Source organism: Chaetura pelagica, unplaced genomic scaffold (genome assembly GCF_000747805.2).
Source record: "Chaetura pelagica isolate M959 unplaced genomic scaffold, ChaPel_1.0 scaffold234, whole genome shotgun sequence".
NCBI lineage: Eukaryota > Metazoa > Chordata > Aves > Apodiformes > Apodidae > Chaetura > Chaetura pelagica.
In genome coordinates this window covers 350,825-370,175 of record NW_009952967.1, presented here as the reverse complement: position 1 = coordinate 370,175, position 19,351 = coordinate 350,825, and the positions used below count along the sequence as shown (strand labels likewise).

Here is a 19,351-nt window from a genome sequence, read left to right as displayed (position 1 = left end):
GGGGGGGGGTGTCTAAAACAACCTCGGGCTCCTCATCTTCTTCCTTCCCCCTAAAAACAAACAAACAAAAAAAGCTTCCAGCGTGGAGTGCCGAGCACCAACTTTGTGCGAGAGCGTTTCCCGAGGAAAAAATGTGTTCCCGAGGCGGCGGGAGGGGAATCTTCTTCTCCCCGCATGAAAAGACGAAGCGGAGGAGGAAACAAACAGCTCCTACTTCCTTATGAGCAGGATTCATCTATGCAAGGGAAAAAAAAGGGAGGAAAAAAAAACCCACCACGACACAAACAGTATCATTAGGAGTCCAAAGCGCTTCCCGCGTGGAGGGATCCAGTGTTTTCTTCGTGGGGTTGTGTGGTTTGTGTTATTCAGGAGTCCCGGTTATTGCGGCTGCAGCTCCGGTGCCCCCGCACAACCGCGGCGGGGACGCGGTATCCTCGGGGTCGGGATGGCTCCAGACGGAGGAAAACAGTAAAAAAAGGGGATAAATCAAGAGAAAACTCCAAACGTTGAGTCGGTAAGAAACAAAAAAACAACGACAACAAAAAAGCCACGGAGAAGCAAGATGGCCAAGGCTTCAGGCGGGCTCCGGGCACCTCGGACTCTCCCGACGTGGAATCCGCTCCGCGCAGGGCTGAGCTCGGAGCGGCCGCTCCTCCGGCTCCGGGGGGTCCGTTTCCAGCCGGCACCGCTGCTGCTTCTCCCCGCTGCGCAGGTCGGTCCGGCCGCCGGACCCCGCGGATCCTCGGCCATGGCGCGGGGTTATTTACAGCCATCCCGCTCTCCTCCTCCGCAGGCCGCGGCCGCCACCGGCCCTCCGCATTCCTCCCCTGCTGGTTTTTTTCTTCTTCTTTTTTTCCCCTCGTGCTTTTTTTCCCCTTTATTTCCCTCCGAAGCAGCGCAGAGGGGAGCGCGGAAAAGGCCTCCCCGGGAGCGGGGTGGGGAGAGCGGCCCGAAGGCGCGGGACAAAATGTATGGGGGTGCCCTGCAAAATATATGGGGGTGCCCTGCAAAATGTATGGGGGTGCCCTGCAAAATATATGGGGGTGCCCTGCAAAATGTATGGGGGTGCCCTGCAAAATATATGGGGGTGCCCTGCAAAATGTATGGGGGTGCCCTGCAAAATATATGGGGGTGCCCTGCAAAATGTATGGGGGTGCCCTGCAAAATATATGGGGGTGCCCTGCAAAATGTATGGGGGTGCCCTGCAAAATATATGGGGGTGCCCTGCAAAATGTATGGGGGTGCCCTGCAAAATATATGGGGGTGCCCTGCAAAATGTATGGGGGTGCCCTGCAAAATATATGGGGGTGCCCTGCAAAATGTATGGGGGTGCCCTGCAAAATATATGGGGGTGCCCTGCAAAATGTATGGGGGTGCCCTGCAAAATATATGGGGGTGCCCTGCAAAATGTATGGGGGTGCCCTGCAAAATATATGGGGGTGCCCTGCAAAATGTATGGGGGTGCCCTGCAAAATATATGGGGGTGCCCTGCAAAATGTATGGGGGTGCCCTGCAAAATATATGGGGGTGCCCTGCAAAATGTATGGGGGTGCCCTGCAAAATATATGGGGGTGCCCTGCAAAATGTATGGGGGTGCCCTGCAAAATATATGGGGGTGCCCTGCAAAATGTATGGGGGTGCCCTGCAAAATATATGGGGGTGCCCTGCAAAATGTATGGGGGTGCCCTGCAAAATATATGGGGGTGCCCTGCAAAATGTATGGGGGTGCCCTGCAAAATATATGGGGGTGCCCTGCAAAATGTATGGGGGTGCCCTGCAAAATATATGGGGGTGCCCTGCAAAATGTATGGGGGTGCCCTGCAAAATGTATGGGGTGCATTGCAAAATACATGGGGGTGCCCTGCGAAGTACCAGGGGCTGCATCATAAAATATACGGGGGGTGCCCTGCAAAATATAACGGGGGGGCTTTGCAGGAATGAAGGGGGTGCACTGAAAAAAACAAATAAAAGGGTGCCTTACAAAATAAGGGGGTGCTCCGTGAAAAATAAAGGGGGCGCCCTGCAAAATGTAAGGGGGGTGCATTGCAAAATATAACAGGGTTCATTGTAAAATGTACATGGGGTGCCCTGCAAAATATAACGGGGGTGCACTCCAAAAGGTAATGGAGGGGGGGGGTGAGAATGAAGGGGGTGCACTGAAAAAAAAAATAAAAGGATGCCTTGCAAAATAAGGGGGTGCTCTGTGAAAAATAAAGGGGGTGGATTGCAAAAGGAGGGGGTGGATTGCAAAAAAAAAAAAAAAAAAAAAAAGGAGGGAAACTGCAGAAAAATAAAGGGTCTGCATCCCAAGAAATATTGGGGTGCTGAGAAATAAAAGGGGTGCATTGTAAAAAAAAGGGGCTGTGGAAAAAATAAAGAGGGGGCTATACAAAAAAGGGGGGCTGCGTGCAGTGAAAAAGGGGGGGACTGCATTGCAAAAAAATGGGGTGCACTGCAAAAAATAAAAGAGGTTACATTGCAAAAAAAAAGAAAGGGGTTACACTGCAAAAAATAAAGGGGGGGCTGCAAATGCAAAGTCCTGGTGGCAGCAAACACCCTGTTTGCAGCCAGGCTGGAGGGTCACGGTGTAGCTGCCAAGGGCAGGGAAATGCTTGAGGGGTTTCCCCCACTTGGGGGTAACCCCAAAACCAACCTCCCCCCAAAAGTGGGTGGTCACAGGGAGTGGGGAGGGAGGTCACTAAACCACGGTGGGCCAAGATACTTCACCCAAACGGGGAGGCCACCCTGAGAATGGGGTGAAACTCCCAGCGTCACAGGGGTCCCCCTTCTGCCTGCTCAGGTGTTTTGCCCCTTTTTTTTTGGTTGTTTTAATTAAAACGGGGGTGAAGAAAAATGCTGGTTGCAAATACCACCCTGCCTGCAGATGCAGACCAACCTGTCCTGCACCCAGTTCCTGCTCAAATGGTGGCTCTGGCATCTGGAGGCTCAACCTTTTTCAACCCAGAGGGTCTTGTTTTCCACCACTGGATAAAAACACCTATTTCTGTGCCCAAAAGGGAACACGCCCAACCAATTACCGTGAGATCCCGGGCAGTCACGTCAGGATAAAACCCGACACACACGTGGGGCCCTGAGTGCTTTTTGTTTTTGAAGCCAGTTAGCTGCTTTCACCCACAGTTCAGCCTTTCCCTTGGCCCCAGCCTCCTGACGGTGCTTTTCAATCGATTAATCCATGTGGTTTTTTTTAAAAGTGGTGCCACCTTTACCATCCAGCCCTGCCAGACCCTGTCCGGGGCCAGTGTAACCATCTGACAACAAGTCCACCTCAACAACTGGTCAAACATGCAAATCTCTTGATTTAATCAGCCCTCTGATGCACACGAGTCCAGCCTCGGCAGAGTCTTATCCTGTCAGGCAGCTCCAAGCCCATCCCTTCCCAGCCCCGTGCCTCAGTTTCCCCAGTGATGACAGGCATTACAACACTCCATCAAACTGAGATCTAGCCATAGATTAAAAAAAAGCCCCAATGACTCTTTCTAACAGTGATTTAAAACACGCGATGGAGCCGCCGACGCGCACGTTCCACCACGCGTTTCTCCTCCGTGGAAATGGGCACAGTTCTTGTTTCAACAGGTGAGAAGCCCAAAGAGCAGGCACTAAGTGTTGATACCTTCAACAGCACCATTTCAGAGAGGAAGAAATCCAAACCCAAATGGGTTTTCAGTGAATTCTCCCCTTCCTGACCCTGCAAAGAAACCTCAGGCAGGGTCGCTGCTGTCACATCTTGCAGGCAGGGTGGCCAGGAGGGACATCCAGGGACTGCAAACAAAGCCATGGGACTCTGTTGACAGAAGAGCTGGTTGCAAGGAGAGCTTGAAGGGCTTCGTTTACACAGCAGCCAGCTGGGAGAGGTGCACAAAGCCCAGCTGGTGACACAAAACCAAGGTCTGGACCATCCCAACCCTTTTGAAAGGCACTGGAGGGAGACTGCTCCCAGTTGTAACATGTGACCGCACTGGGGTGATACCGCTGTAACTGGATCCCCGTGAATGAAGGTTTTAAAGAACACAGACCCAGGCTAGAGACCAGAGAGAGCGCACCTTTCCTCTCAGCAGGCCACGGGGGCCTTGATGAGAGACCCATTTTACATGGCAGCAAGCAATGCTTGTTACAGCAAAAGGAAAGGGTGTTTGTGCCAGGCACCAGTGACAACACGATGAGCATCCAGGGGCGAGACATGGACACTCATCCCTGTGTGCTGCCCTTCCCAGAGGGATAAACTGCTGAGGAAGAGGAGACTTCAGCTGTTCTCCATTGCCTGATGGCCCTCAGCCTTCAAGCCACACAGGGTCTGGTGCACCATAAGGTGTGATTTAAATTACTCATGCCTGTGCAGTGGGTGTAGCTGAGCACCCAACTATCTGCGGGCATCTCGGCCAACCCCACAGTTAAAACATTTGGACATTTCTTATCAGCACTTGGAGAGGATTAAAATGCCAGTCCATATATTACTGAGGGAGCAGGTTATAAACCCATCGCAGCTTAAACACCACGTTCATGTTGGGAAAAAAAAAAAAGCAAAGCAAGAACAGGACAGATCAAAAGAGCCATTAAAGGCGTGAGAAAATGGTGCTGCCATATAAGGAGATAATAAAGTTAGCAGCTCTCCAGTTTGGAGGAAAAAAAAAAGGGCAGGAGGATCAGAAAACATCCTTGGGGTCCACACAAACAGCCAGACAGCCTCGCTTGGAGGAGGAAAGGTCAATAAATAGAAGGGAGCAGAAAACGCTTCAAAAGGCAAGTTTGTACATTTTTAACACGGCGCTTTACCCAAGCGGTGGAGCTCAGCTGCCACGTGTCACCAGGACAGCTTGCCAAACATTTAAAAAAGCAAAGATTAGATACTGACCAAGGACAGCAACCAGAGCTATACTGCTAGGACTGTAACTTCCTATCCTGGGTTCTGGCTTAGCAACAGCTCCAGGTTTCGTGCTCACAGCAGCAGAAGGTGGGACAGGAGACCCCACAGCTAGGGTCATCAACCAGCTCCACCCACCAGGGACTCGCATGGATTAGAGCAGTGGTGTTAACAGCACAGAATGATTATCCCCACCAGTGTCCAGTGTGCATCCAGCTTGCTTTGTGCACGGGAAACCAGCAGGTTATCCAGACAGGAGCCCTCAGACGTCACCAGAAACACTCAGAGGTCTCTCTGTTCATGCTGGCCAGTTCCAGCCACCATCTTGTCACTATAACATGTATAACATATAACCTGCCTTTCCTGCTCATTCACTATATTTATTAAAATGACAGTATGGCAGATGAATATCAATTTGCCAGCAAGGCTTTTATTCCATCTTTAAGCCAGCCTGAATTATAGGCCTGATTTTATTGCTCATGTTTCATGTAATGGAGAATTTTCTCCAAGAAGGAAATGGTGCTTTCTGATATTTCGTCTCATCTGTTGCCAAGACAGAGGATACCAACTGATAATGTTCAAAGCTGATAATGCTCTGAACATGAAGCCTGGTTGTGAATCCTAAGCAACACAAAGTGTAGGATTTGTATTAATAAAGGCATTGATTTTTGGTTCTTTGAGGAGAGAGGTTCTGTCCTCTTTTGCTCCAAATCTTCATGATTAGGTGACTCTGTCCAGGTAATTCCATCCAGGTTTTTGAAACCTGGTATTTAGTGATTTATTTTCTAACACTCTTTAGACTTCATGGTGATGTTCTTCTTATTCCCACAGTACAGGGGACAGGACCTGCCACAAAACACCTCCACTATAGCTGGTGGGTTAGCACCAGTTCCCTTCTGCAGCACAAGAAAACACAACTCAGGAGCCCCTGGAATTCAGTTTACACTGAACCCGTTTGTGTATCTGTAAAATCACACTTCTGTTTTCAAAATAATGTGCTACACAAACCCAAGATGTTTCTTCAGCAGCAGAGGACAGCGTGATTGCTGAGCCACACAACCAAAACACCATGTGCCTTCATAGAACTGCAGAAGAGCTTACTCTTGCTCGCTGAATAGCAGATGTATTAGAATTGATACCTTTTTTTTTTTTGCCAGTTGTTGGTAAAAATTAGCAATGTCACAGTGCTGGCTTCTGTCCTTCCCCTTGTGCAACCATTTGCCAAAGAGCTGTACCTGCTCACCTCACAAAGGTTTTTCCCAAACACTGGGTGTTTCACCAGCTAGACACAGAGGACTTTGGTCTTCCAGGCTGCAAAATACTACATTTTAGAGGAAAAACAAAGAAAACAAAACCAAAAAAGCAAACACCATGTGATTGGATACCCAAACATGACCACTTCAAAGGATATAAATTCCCTAGGAGTGGATAGATCACCATGTCCTGTACTTTGCCATTTTTAACACCCAATTGCTGTATGACCTCTACATAAAGACCTTGTGTGCAGGAAAAAATCACAGAACTTACCCTGGAGATGTTGCAGGACAAGGGTTTTATACAAAACCCAGAGCCCAAACCTGTAAGCTAAAGGTTGCTCTTCCCCACTGGATTGAAGAGCACAGCCAGCACAATCTCTTCAGCCCAGGAAAGCAGTTTCTCAGCAAGTTTTGGCCTTCATTTTACCTCTGCAGATCTCACAATGCAGTTTTTTATCTTTTCAGGATAGTATGAAAACTTGAAAGACTGTGGTTTCCTCCCTTATGGAGGAGGAGTGGAGGTTTGTATCACTCACTTGCTTTTTGACTCTGGAAATTCAGGTTTTGTTTAGCTTGGAAACCTCATGGATGTAGCTCTAGTAACTCTCTTCAGCCCAAAGCAGAAGGTGGTAAAAGTTCAGCCCTCATAAGGTAATTCTCACTCGCTTGTCCTAAACTGCCAAAGAAAAGTAATTCCAAGTCCCACAGGATGTGCCAACCTGCTTCCTGCTCCTCAGCTCCTCCATGCCAACAAATGCCTCTGAGGAGGATGAGGTGTATCTCCAAACCAACGCATCCCTAATGAGAGAATAAAATTAATCCCTCTGTCCACACTGGTTTAATTCAAGTATAGACAAGGCTTTAGGCACAGGAGCTATTGGCAATTTTCACACCCACCACACACCAGCATTCTCCAGGTATCCACCACCACAGGGAGCACCATATGGAATCTAGCTTGGAAACCTCCTACTTACCTTCTGCTACATTTTTGCCAGAAAAGCATCAAGCCATTACTGTGCTACAAATCAGTAACCAGACTGCCTCCCTGGGAGTGAAATCACTGCCTTTCTCACCAGGTGTTGTTCCAGTTTAGCAGGGCTGGGCCTCACCATTGGTCAGCCAGAGGCATGCAGGCAACACCAAGGCCAATATTCTCATTAAGGGAGCTTAACAAGAAGGCACTGATACCTAAACACTCCTTGTGTGCTAATGACTGTGCCTTGAAGTCATGTGTGACCTCAGAAAGCCCAGCACCAGGTGCTATTTTATTACCTTTTGCAACACAACAAAAGATATTGCACCCAGAAAAGGAAGCCTCTTCCTCCTTCCCAGCAAGCAAGCACAACTTAGAGGAGTAATAACACAGCATCTCCCAGGAGCAACTTCACAGGGAAAAAAAATTAAAAAAGGAAGATAGTTCAAGGGGACCCTGATCTTCACAAAAACCATTGAGGATGTTGCAACCTGCCCTACAATGTTTGCCCATTGCCTGAGCAAAATTAGGAGTAATATCCTAGCGCGTGTGGGTCTGGTTGCTTGTAGGAAAAGGGGCCCCAGAGTTACATTCCCTGGAGGCACCAGTTCTCCCCACCCCTTTTGTGTCTATTTTTTTTTTTTTTTTTTAACGTGCCACACATCAGCACAATGCTGACAACTGCATTGTATGTTTTCTGCCTATGCAGCAGTTCGAGAGCACACAACTATGGAAGGTTTTTTGAAAGGGGCAAGGGGGAGGGAGCTGTCCTTGGCGCCACCACTTTAATTGCTCCCTCTTTGACATGACCATAGGGGAGAAACCACAAAGGTTTAAAAATTGTACCATTTTTAGCATCAAAAGGGTCAAACTCAGTCTTCTCACAAGGTAGAGTAAAAAATTTAATGGAAAAAAAATATAAATTACGGGGGGTTCTTCTCTGAGATTGGAAGTGACTCCAGAAGACAACTCATCTGTCCTTGCTTAGTGTTGCTACAGCCTCCACATTTCCACACCTGTACAGATTCCAGTTCTGGAAAAGGAAAATGGAGGGAAGAAAATGAAAAGCTGGACTGTCTGTTTTTCCACCTGCCAGCAGCAGCACGATGGAGCCTTGGTGGCACCACTCCAAAGAGCAGCAACCAGAGCACGTTACCAGTCTCAGCAAATAATAGTTAATATCTCACACACACATGCGCTGTACAGATAAGACTGGCAAACACAGCTTCCTTTAAAAATAAGGATGACTAATCCACAGCAGGTTTTTTTTTTTTTCGTTTTTTTTTTTTTTTTTTTTTTTAAAGGCCACAAAGCAGAGTTTTTTCCAGAAACACCAGCCTTTTCTTTTGCGAAATTGTAAGAGGTGAGAGAAGGGGAAGCCCTGAGACCTACTCATGGTATCCAGAGGAGTAACCACAGAAACATTGTGGGTTTCTGTGGCCCGGGTACAACACAGACTGTCACAGCCAGAGCATTGTGCCCTGTGCTCCTCAGCAAGGCCAGATCCTACTGCCCAGGCAGCTCTTAGAGGGCTGCATGTTTCTAACACAAAGAAGGTATCTGATGTGGAGAGGGGGTTACACAAACAATCCTGTGTTTCCCTGGGAAGGAAAAATAAGGACAAAAAAAATAAGGCAGAAGACAGCTTTCCCTTAGATTACAACATCCCCCCATGCTACGTGGGCTGGGGAAGGGATGTGCTGGGAAAAGGCAGCGTGTGGGGTTCTGTCATCAGAGTTTCTGCATGAGCTTGGTGGGCTCAGTCCCTCCAGCAAGGTCACTGTGGCTCGTGGGGAGACACGTTAGCACTAGCAGCTGGCTCTGAGGCAAAGCTGTGGTCAAACCACAGCCAAGCCAGCACTAAAGGAGGTCACTTGGGGACTACAAAAAGGTAATGAATTAAAAACAGAAATAAATTTTAAAAGATCTATAAGCAGATGTTTGCAGACAAGCAGGCAATTCCACAGCTTCACTCCGGCAAAGAGCAAGAAGGAAGGGTCGTCTGTGTGGAGCAGGCAAAGAAACAACAGCCCAGTTCCCAGGACAGAGCAAAATACATCAAACACAGAAAAGATTTAGGTTACAGATTTTAGCCAGGCCCACCTTCCATCCCCCCCACCTCCCAGATTTGCTCTGCAGCCCGAAAACCCACTGAATCCATCAGTTTTTAAAGCACTCAGAAAGGGAGATTTGCCACCGACATAATTTTTGGTGGTGGCACCAGTAAAATACTTACCCACCTCACAGCCAACAAGGGCTGTGAAACCTTACATTTGTGTTTGCAAATGATTTTGAAAGCCTTCCAATGAAGGTGCTGTAGTAAATTCTCCCCATTATTAATAAAATGGAGCTATTGTTCCAGTTCTAATCAAGACTTGTCTCCAGCTGGGCAATTTTAAAATGCAATTCAAAACACACACACAAAAAAAACACCAACCCACCCGATTACAAGGAAGCTTCAACCCACAGGCTACTAAGAGAAAAAATATTGCTGGAAGAGCAAGGGGAGGGGAGAAAGAAAAGAAAAAATAATAACCCTGCTATTTAAAATGAATTCCAAGTGGAAGCACGTCGGGGTGGGGGGCAAAGCCTCCCTCCCATCTCCTGGGAAAGGTCACTTCTGCCACCGGCAGCCCCGCTGCTGCCAGCCCAGCTGCTGCCAGCCCAGCCCCATCCATCTCCATCAGGAGACATCTCTGCTTTGAATTTATTTAGCAAAAGGGGGAGGAAAAGGGGGAAAAACAAAAGAAAAATATTAAAAAAAGAACAACCATCCTTGCCAACAGCTCCCAGCACCCTTTTCATGGATGGGGAAATGTAGCGAGGCTTGGAAAGAGGCTGCCAGCCGGGGAGGGAAGTTGTGCATCCTTCTGCATCATCATCATCATCTTCCTCCTCCCCCAGCAGCACGGACCACGCCTGCCCGGCGCTGCGGCAAAGGCTCCGCAGTGGGTGCTCCCCTCCCCCGCAGAAACTTCTGGAATAAGCAGAGAGAAACCTTTATACCCGCAGAGAGGGGAGGGGAAGGGGGGGAACAAACCCAGCACATAATAAAAGGGAGAGAAACGCAACAAGGATCGGGTGCGTGCGGGGGTGGGAAAAGACAGGTTTAAAAATTAAGCCCACGAGCAGCTTTGGCAGCCCCGGCTCGGTGGGGTTTTGCAGCTTGTTGGGCTTGAAAGAAAACGCCCCAACACAAAGCACAGAATTAAAAATAAGAGAGGAAAAAAAAAAGAAAATGGTGGTGTTGGGAGCGGTAGATGGTGGGATAAAAGAGCTGATCCCTCCTCCCGGATCTACAGCAAAGCTCTCCATTGCAATTCAACTAATTTGTCCTCTTTTTTTGTTGCAATGAATTGTCTGATCCGGACTATTTGTCTGCATTTGCAGCTTCAGTTACTGGGGTTTGGTTTTGTATGCCCTTTTTTTTTTTGCCTCTTTTTTTTTTTTTCTTTTTGGTTCTCTTTTATTATTTCTCTGGGTATATATTTTTTTTCTTCTAATTAAAAAAAAAAAAAAAGCTAACCAAATCTCCCAAGGAAAATCTCCCTCTCTGTGGAACTAATAAAATATTCAGGCACAAACCTCCACCATGGACTGTAAAAAAGAAATGAGTTGTTTGGGTTTTCTTTTTTTTCTTTTTTTTTTTCTTATGGCATTTTTTTTTTCTCCTGCTTTTAGGATATATTGTAGTAGAAAGCCAAAGGAGGAAAACAAAGGTAATATATATATATAAAATCAAACATATATATGGGCCAAAATTACAGGGATTGTATATAATTAAAACATAGTGGTTTAGGTGTATGGGTTTATTTTATATTCTGTAATTCGTCCCTGGGAAAAGGAGATACATATAGACATAGAAATATGTCATAAATATATATATTTCTATATGTATTTAGAAATAAAAGAGCATCTGCATGGGCCTAAATATGTAATTCCAAGGAAAAAAAAACAAACAACAAAACCAGTATTTCAGGCATGTGGTTTTTAACAAAGAAAGGGCAACGTTATCATGTAGCCAGTAACAACTGTGGTGCAGAGAAAAAAGCGAAGGCAACATCAAAAGAAAAAAATAACTTTAAAAAGCGTACGTTGTACCTTGGCTGCAGCCTCCAACAGCGAGCGTTTGGATGTTTCGGGGTATTAGATATATTATTTTATTTATTTTCTACGGTATTACCACACCTGATCACACCCAGGACGCGCTTTCAGTGACCCGAGCGGCGGGCGGGTTGAGCAGCAGGGCGAGCAGCGACGGCTTCTTGTCCGTGCCCCTCCGGCTCTGAAGAGAAATCAGTCCTCGGGCGTGTTGGGAATTAGTTTTTGTTATTATTTTGCGTCTCTCTGGTTGTTTTTTTTAAGCGCTTTCGGGTGTTTTCGGTGCCGTCAGGAGCGCGGGAGGCGGCGGCTTCAACCCCTGGCGGAGAGAAAAGCGGTGGGAGAGAAAGAATTAGGGATAAAACGACCCACCTCGGGTCCCCGCGGTGATGATGGGGAGGGGGGGCGTGTGAAATGAGCCGTTCTGGGCCAAAAACTTCACTCTAGGAGGAAAAAAACAAGCCTGGAAGGTGTCGGTGCCGGCAGGGGAAGGAAAGGGGCGATGGGGCCGCAGGGCCCTGAGGCAGCGGGGAGACCTGGGGGGCCCTGAGGGCCGAGCCCCCCGCGCCGCGCGATTCGGGGCGTTTTCACAAAAATAAACACCACAAAAAAACCCAAAAAAACAAAACAACAAGCGGGGGAGGCGGGGAGGGAAGGTCAGGTTTCACCCGCAGCCGGGGGGGGCAGCGCCTGCAGCGCCGTGAGAGGACAGTCCGGGCTCCCTTTATGTCTGGAAAATAACTTCCTTTTTCTCGCTTATTTCTCATTTTTCCCCCCCCAACGTTTCTCTTTTTCCTCGCTCGTTTCTCTACGGAGCACCGTGCCCTTTAAACAGCGGGCGGTGGCCCGATCACCTTAGCGAGATTCCGCCTCAGACGAAGGAATCCGATCAAGGAGATTAAATATATTCCTCCGGCTGGGTTGTGAGAGAAAGTTTAGCCGCACAGAGAATTAAGGGATATACTTATTTTTAGGAGCTATTTTCCCCTCCTTCACCTCCCTCCAGCTTTTCCCAGTGAGGTCAATAAGCCCCCTTGACAAACAGGATAACCTTCCAGAGAAATACCTTCTTTTCTTCATAAAACCTCTCAGCTATGGGCATTAATGGGCACCACCAAAATAAAGATGAAAGCTGTTTGAAGCCAGGTGAAAAAAATCTTAATTTATTAATTAAATGAAGGGGGCTGCTGTAATCACTGATACCATGAAGGAAAGCTGGGATATAAAATGTCAAAGCTTTGCTTTGTGTGTGCCATGTATCTATTTTCAGAATAAAAGATGGGTTTTTTTCCCTTTGTTTCCTTTTTTTTTAAACCCAGTTTATCACTTGTAGCCTGGTGACACACTTGTGTAACCAGCTGCATCGATTCCACCTCACATTATTGACCACGATGTGTGCTTTTAAAATACATTGTGGTGCTGGGTGTTTCAGTTTTGAGGAGAGAAAAAGGAGAATATTGCGTTATTTTTTCTATATATCCCACCTGCGCTGCATAATGAAGCTGGAGAGATCCAGGGCTTGGGCTACTCCTGGAGTAATCCCCGCTGGTTTTCCCTCCTCTCCCTCAGCCAGCAAGATCAGACCGCTTTTCATTTAAGAAATGCTAGTTTTTGAGGTTGTGTCGAAATGAGGAACGTGAAGAAAATTAGTCCAAACGCTCTGTGGGGAAGGATGATGCTACGGAGCCGGCCTGGGATAGGGTTGCAATTAACCCAGGACAGCCAAAGGAAGAACCCGGTTTTGCTCCAGCTTTCTCCATCCCGCTTGAAAAAACAACACCCAAACCCACAACAAAACACCAACAGCACTAAGCACCCAACCGTCCTCACAGCCTTTCCCAGCCAGCAAAGCCCTGGCAGCTGTTTCAGCCTCAGTTTCCCCTCCTGCAGCACTTCCCTCCCCTTGGCTCCTCGGGAGGTGATGGCAGAGCCAAGGCACGCCAGGAATCTGCCTCATCTCTCCTCTCTGCTTTTCACGTTTCTCACAGCTGACCAGGGAGATGCTGGGGAAGGGCTCTTTCCAGCCTTGTCCCCTTTATGGGTTTGCTTTCCTCATGTGACATTAAAAAAACCCGTTCAGCTTGCAAACAAAGCCTGCAAAATGGCTCTATTTGCTATGAAGCAATACTTGGGACCACTGATTTAAAAATACTGCAGCCATGACTGTCAGCTCCTCCTTCAATTGTTTTTTAAAAACCAGGCAGTCCTTTGAGTTACCCTTTGTTGTTTTTTTTTTTGATGGGATACACACCATTGTGTTCCTGGGACCAAACTGGGCTTGCAGCAGGGCAAGGTATCCCATGCCTTCCCCGGGAAAGCCCAGGGAAATTTTATCCCCGGGGCCACACCCAGGCTGAAGTGAAGAAATAGTTGCGTTTGCTTCTCCTTGGAGGGCAGCCACGTCCCTCCCTGCCCTCCAAAAGGGATTGCAAGAAAAGACAGGCTTATTGCAGCAGCCGAGGGAAGGGCAGGGCCCCTCCCGTGTGAGTCGGGGGTGTACGATCCTCTTTGCCCTTTTGCACTGCCTCTGGGATAAGACAGGAGAGACCTGGAGTGGGTTTTACACTTGGGGGAGCTCTGCAAGGCTCTGGGGGGCTCTCAGTGCAGAGCAGGAGCTTCACATGGCTCCATGCATGCTTTGCTTTATTTTTGCTAGCAGACCTGAGTACTTGTAAAGCACTTTCAACAGGACAAGGAGCCCAAAGACAGGCTGAGCCACGGCAACTGCTGGGGGCTTGTTTGGCAGCAGGATGGGACCCTGGCTCCTGCAGCCTCACCCCTGCAAGATCTCCTCCATACATCTCTGCCAGAGCTGGAAATTCCTTGAGATCCTCCCAGGGGAAAACATGGGGCCCTGCTTTTCAGACATGGAAACGCTCCCATTGCCTCAGCTCATAACGCTTCTCCCTTTATGCAAGAAGAAAAGGGCTTGAATCAGTCTTTTATCCTCTTACCTCCATGTCCATCCATCTCCATCCCTTGTCATCCTCCAGTCCTGGAAAAATGTGCCAAATCTGACCACTTCCATGTCCTTTGGCCATGCTGCCAAACTCTCCAGCTGCCCCTTGCCCTTCTGCTTTCACTCCTGCACCTTCTCTGAGGGTTCAGGTTGATAGATACAAACTTTTCCCTGCTTGCTTCCAGCCAAAAATTGCCACAGTCCCGGTGCAAACAGCCCATCCTAGCTTGCTCTGCAGACAAAATACCTGACCCCTTCCCACTGTTAGCTCTGCGGAGGGGTAGAATACCTTGCTGAGCACCCAAGGTGCTGCACAGCAGATTTAAGTGAGTTTGTAATGTTGTAACACATCCAAAATGCCACTTCAGCATTGGCGTTTCCATCCTCCCTGAAGACCTCGCCTGGAAACCCAGCCACCTTGCCAAAAAAAGGGCAACCTTTACTGTGTGGGGCTTCCCTTCCCCTGTTCCTTTTGGCCACTGCCAAGTCTGCCCACCTCTTTTTACTTTTGAGCATCACTTTGGTGCCTGGTTTTCCCCACAGGGCAAGAGGCTTTGGAAAGCGAGAGTTGACTGTGAGCCTGGGACTTCCCCAGCATGGGACACAGTGTCCCCACCCAGCCAGACCCAAAGCCTTATGTGGTCACTTATGTGACCGGGACAGACCACAGCTTTACATTAACATCCTGGCTATAAATAAGTTTATAGTGAGTTATGTCCTGATTGATGGGCTGCAGACGCACATTAACGAACGTTGAGTAATAGGTTTTTAGACGGGGAGAGTCGGCAGGAAATAGTTGTGGGGTTGGTGTGATTAATCAACCCTCCTGCTGGACTCCAGTGCATACATTAACTATACATTAACCCCTGCAATCATAAATAAAGCACAGGCTGGAGAGACATTATACATGACCCAGATGGTTCTGGTTTGGTTGTTGGGTGGGTGGGGTTTTTTAGCAGCTCCCTTTTTTTGTTCTTCATCAGGAAAGCATTAGACACCATCTCAAACGCTCTTGCTATTTTCTGCTCTCCATTTGTGGCTTTTCAAGCACTTTCGGTTAAAAAGGAAACCCCTCTTTCTCCAGCTGGTTTGCAACACCCTCCCAAACAAAACCACTGAGGGCTGGTAACATCGGTTGCACAGATGTCGGGCAAGCAGAGAAATGGTCTCATTTTTACCAGTTTGAGGTCTGGACCAAGAGAAGATCAAAAAGCATCCGATGGTGGAGCGTTATCTTGGAAAATGTGCCAAAATGGGGCTGTCTTTGCCGGCATTGCGGCACTGTGGGATCCAGGAGAGAAGGCTTTTAGCTGGAGTTTTTCTGCCTGATGGGGGGAATTCATGCTCTGGCTGCCCTCTGCCGGCTCCAGGACTTGGTTGGTGCAGGTTGCCAGAAAAAAAAACCAAACAAAACAACAAAAAGCCACCACCAAATTTTCACCAACACCACAGCACATGGCAAAATCCTGAATCCAGTCCCCCAAAAAATGTCCCTCCAAGGGCTCTGCCCCAGGCAACTGCCAGATCCCTGCACCCCAAAATCTGCCTTATCCCTGAGTGATGACTCAACTCTTGCCACAATTATAAAAGCTAAAAAGTACCTTCTCTCTCTCTCATTTTTAAACTTGTGGTTTATGGGTTTGGGATGCAGGGCGGATGAAAGGAACAGGGGTTTGAAACTCGGGGTTTTATTTAACTGCAAGTAACAAAAAAAAATAATCCGTGCCCGCTCCCTGCATCACCGCAGAGAGAAATGGTTCAGTGAAACCCCAAGGAAGCTTGGAAAGAAAAAAACCAAAACACTCAAGGAAACCAGATTGGCCTCAGAAAAGTTTTTTTTTTTAAAAAAAGAAGAAATAAGAACAAAACCTCAGCTCCTCTGCCACAGCCTTTTAGGTCCATAAGGAGCACAGAGCCATACTGGGACAGGCCACCTGGCCAGCCCAGCAGAACAGGGTCTGAGGTGTGTTTTGGTGACAAAAACACCAGTCCAGCAGCTCTCTGGGGGTACAGCAGGTACCCAGGACTGGCCATGGGTCACCCCTTTTTGGTGCCTGATGCTGGAAGATGGATGTTGAGCTGCAGGGTTTTAGCAGGATGACTCATTTCGCTGGTGGATGTGGCAGGTCTTGCAGAGGAGGTGGTCGCCCAGGGGGTAGCACCCGCTCTCTGTTGGCTCTGGTGACAGGGGTGTCCCACAGCTCTGGAGGCAAGAGGGAAAAGGGAGGACATATTTTAGGGGTGCCCATTCCACGTTGTGTCCTCTCTTTCTTGCAAAACCAGTGCTTGCAAAAAAAGCAACAAACTCCACAAACAGCGTGAAAAGCTGAAGCTCTCGGGCCAAACATCTTGTCCTTTTCACCTGATGTATTTATTTTTCCCCCTCCCCGTCACTTGCAAGATAAACTGGTGGCTAAAAAAATACCCTTGGGCGCTGTGAAGCTCCATGGCTGTGCTTTCCAAAGCTCGGTACCAAACCCCTTAGGTTCTGGGGTGCTCCCTAGCCCCGTGGGGGCCGTACCTCGCAGCGGTAGCAGCTCTCGTGGAAGCTGCGTCCCAGGCACTCAATCTTGTAGGTGTCCTTGTCCTCCCGGGGGATGATGGGCTGCTGGCACGCGCTGCAAACCGCTGCGTATTTCCTGATGGGAGCAAACGGGGATGGGTGTGAGCCCCGTGGGGTGACGGGGATCAGCCGACCCCTCCCCACACGCTCCCCTATGCCCACGCTCCCCAACCTGTAGAAGTCAGCCACGCAGTAAACCTCGTCCTGCTCGTCCACGGCGAAGCTCTCGGTGCCGATGGCCCGGCCGCAGGCGGTGCAGGAGAAGCAGCTGGGGTGGTAGCCCTTGCCCAGGGCACGGACAATGCGCTCCGTGATCACCCCCCGGCACTTGGCACATTTCTCCAGCGTGGCCTGGGGTTTAGCGGGGGGGTGAAACGACACAGTGTGAGATGCCAGCTCCCCACCGAGGACCCTGCTGCCCCCCCGAGGGAGGTACCTGGTAGCAGGTGTCGCAGATGGGGCGCCCCTCTCTTTGGTAGTAGCGCTGGCCGGCCAGGAGCCGGCGGCAGGCGCGGCAGGTGAAGCAGCTGGCGTGGTACGCATCGCCTCCACCGTCGGCTCCCGCGGCCCCAGCGCTTTGTGGCAGAAGGCACAGATGTCTGCGGGTCAGAGGGAAGAGAGGTTCAGTGCTGTGTGCCTCAGTTTCCCCACCCAGGCATGAGCCTACAGCACGTAGCCTCACTTACCCCTGGAGCCATCCCTCTCCAGGTATCCATTTGCATCCTGCCACTGGGGCTTGCCTGCTTGCTCCTGACAAAGTTTGGGCGGCCTCAATTCAGCAGGGAAGGCAGAAGGGGCCTGGTGAGCAGGAAGGTAAAGGCACGTTGCATTTATGCTCTTGCAGGTGGGAAAACTGAGGCACCAGGAAGATTGCATCCCACTGTCCTCACCTGGAGGGTGATGGGTGCTGCCAGGTCCAGCTGCTGCAGGGCTGGACCCAGTGCCTCTGCGGACAAGGGCTGGGGCGCTTCGGAGAGGAGGAGGACTGGAGGGGATGAAGGCACAGGGGCTGCTGGGCAGGTTTCTGTGGTGAAAGCCAGACAGGGTGGGTTTAGGGGGGGCAATGACATCCAATAACGCCCCAACAGCTTTGCAGCGGCTCTCGCTGACCTGCCCCAAAAGCAAACGCTGTCCCGGCCGGAGGGGACAAACAGCACCGATAAGCACCCAGCAATGGAGAGCAAACACAGCCCTGCCCGGCAGCCGGATCCTTCCTGGAGTGGGTGCAGGGAATTGGGGAATAACCCCCCAAAACCCCAAATGCCTCCCTGCCCGCATGGGCACCCTCTAGCAAAGCAGCTCTGCAGGATCCTCGGCACCACCATCATCCCCCCCGGAACTGCTCGCCGCCCCTATGGACACCCCTCACCTCCATTGGGCAATGCTGGGGGCTGAGGCGGTGGGATTCGGGGGCAATGGGTGCCCAGGACCTCAGGACCACCCAGCTGTGTCTCCCTTTGGGTTTTCTCCTTGGTGACTGCCTCCCTCCGTGGTGGCACCAGGGTGATGAAGATGGACGAAGCGATCCTCTTCTCTGCCTTCCCCGGCAGCATCGCTGAAGCCGTGGAAGGGCCAGACCTGGGTTCCATTTTAGGGAAAATAAGGTAAGAGGGAGAAAAACCCGCTGAAGCACCAGCAGCTCCCACAGCTGCGCTGCCCTTCAGCCTCAACCCGCCTCCCTCCTCACCCTCCCGGAAAAGGGAGAAGGAACAAGAGTCCCCGTCCCACGTCAGAGCAATAAATGGTCTCACGCCTGGGAGGACACAGGGTAAAGGGTCCCCAGGTGAAGCAGCAGCCAAAATAATCCATTCTCATGCCTTTGTGGCCAACCCCCACCCTCTGTAAGCATTTTAACCCCCTTTATTTCCTCTTATTGCCCCCACCTGGGATTAAACTCCCTGTGGGCAACAGGAAAAACTCTCCTTTCCTCTTCAAAACAGGGTTGCGGTAGGATCAGCTTTTGCAAACCTTTTTTTGCGAGTGTTTCTAGGTCCCCAGGCTCCCTGGTCTCTCCCCGCTTAACCCCATTTCCCTGCTAATCACTCCCAGCTTGGATCGTCTCCCCCCTTTATTTTTTGCAGATGGGGAAACTGAGGCACGATGTTCCCTGTCACTGAAACAGCCCCCAAGCATCCACAGGCAGGATGTGCCCGACCCCGATAAAACCCTGCTCGGGAAGGAAAAGGACTGTTTATTCAGCTTCCCAACGGGAAAAGCAGCTGGGGCGACACTTCCCCTTCCCAAACAGGATGGTTTGGGAGCAGGGAGGGGGGCGGGGGGAACCCCGAGGCTTTAGCCCCGGCGGGGCAGGATTCATCCCTAAGAGGAATCGACGGCCTGAGAAATACCTGTGCGACGAGTTGCCCGGTCTCATGTCCCCAAAATCCCACTCATGGGGGTCAGTCCATCCTTTTGGGGGGCGACCAGTCCCCCGTGGCGAAAGGGGGTGGGGAAAAGCTTCGGGATGGGCACGGTGGTGACTTCAGCCTCTGACTCAAGCAGGGGAAGGGATTAAAAAGGAAAAAAACCCCGAGCGGCTTCGCTCCCTCCCTCCCCGCGGGCAAAACCCCAAACGGGCTCCGGCGCTTCCAGCCTGTGCCCGGCTGCTCAAATCCTCGCC

The 19,351-nt window shown here is 49.9% G+C and overlaps 2 protein-coding genes across 2 annotated transcripts in view; both read right to left on the bottom strand.

The window, feature by feature from the left end:
- Positions 1 to 16,202, bottom strand: part of SPEN (spen family transcriptional repressor) — an 84,093-nt gene extending 67,891 nt beyond the window's left edge. Inside the window, 1 exon segment of the mRNA XM_009995775.1 lies at positions 16,189 to 16,202. Coding sequence (XP_009994077.1) covers positions 16,189 to 16,202 — 14 coding nt within the window.
- A 55-nt stretch (positions 16,203 to 16,257) lies between these two features.
- On the bottom strand, positions 16,258 to 18,284 carry FBLIM1 (filamin binding LIM protein 1). Its single transcript, XM_009995744.1, is given in 9 exon segments — positions 16,258 to 16,371; positions 16,690 to 16,807; positions 16,904 to 17,082; positions 17,168 to 17,271; positions 17,274 to 17,330; positions 17,418 to 17,529; positions 17,622 to 17,755; positions 17,842 to 17,900; positions 18,103 to 18,284. Coding segments are annotated over 9 exon segments (1,059 nt in total).
- Between the last annotated feature and the right edge of the window lie 1,067 nt (positions 18,285 to 19,351).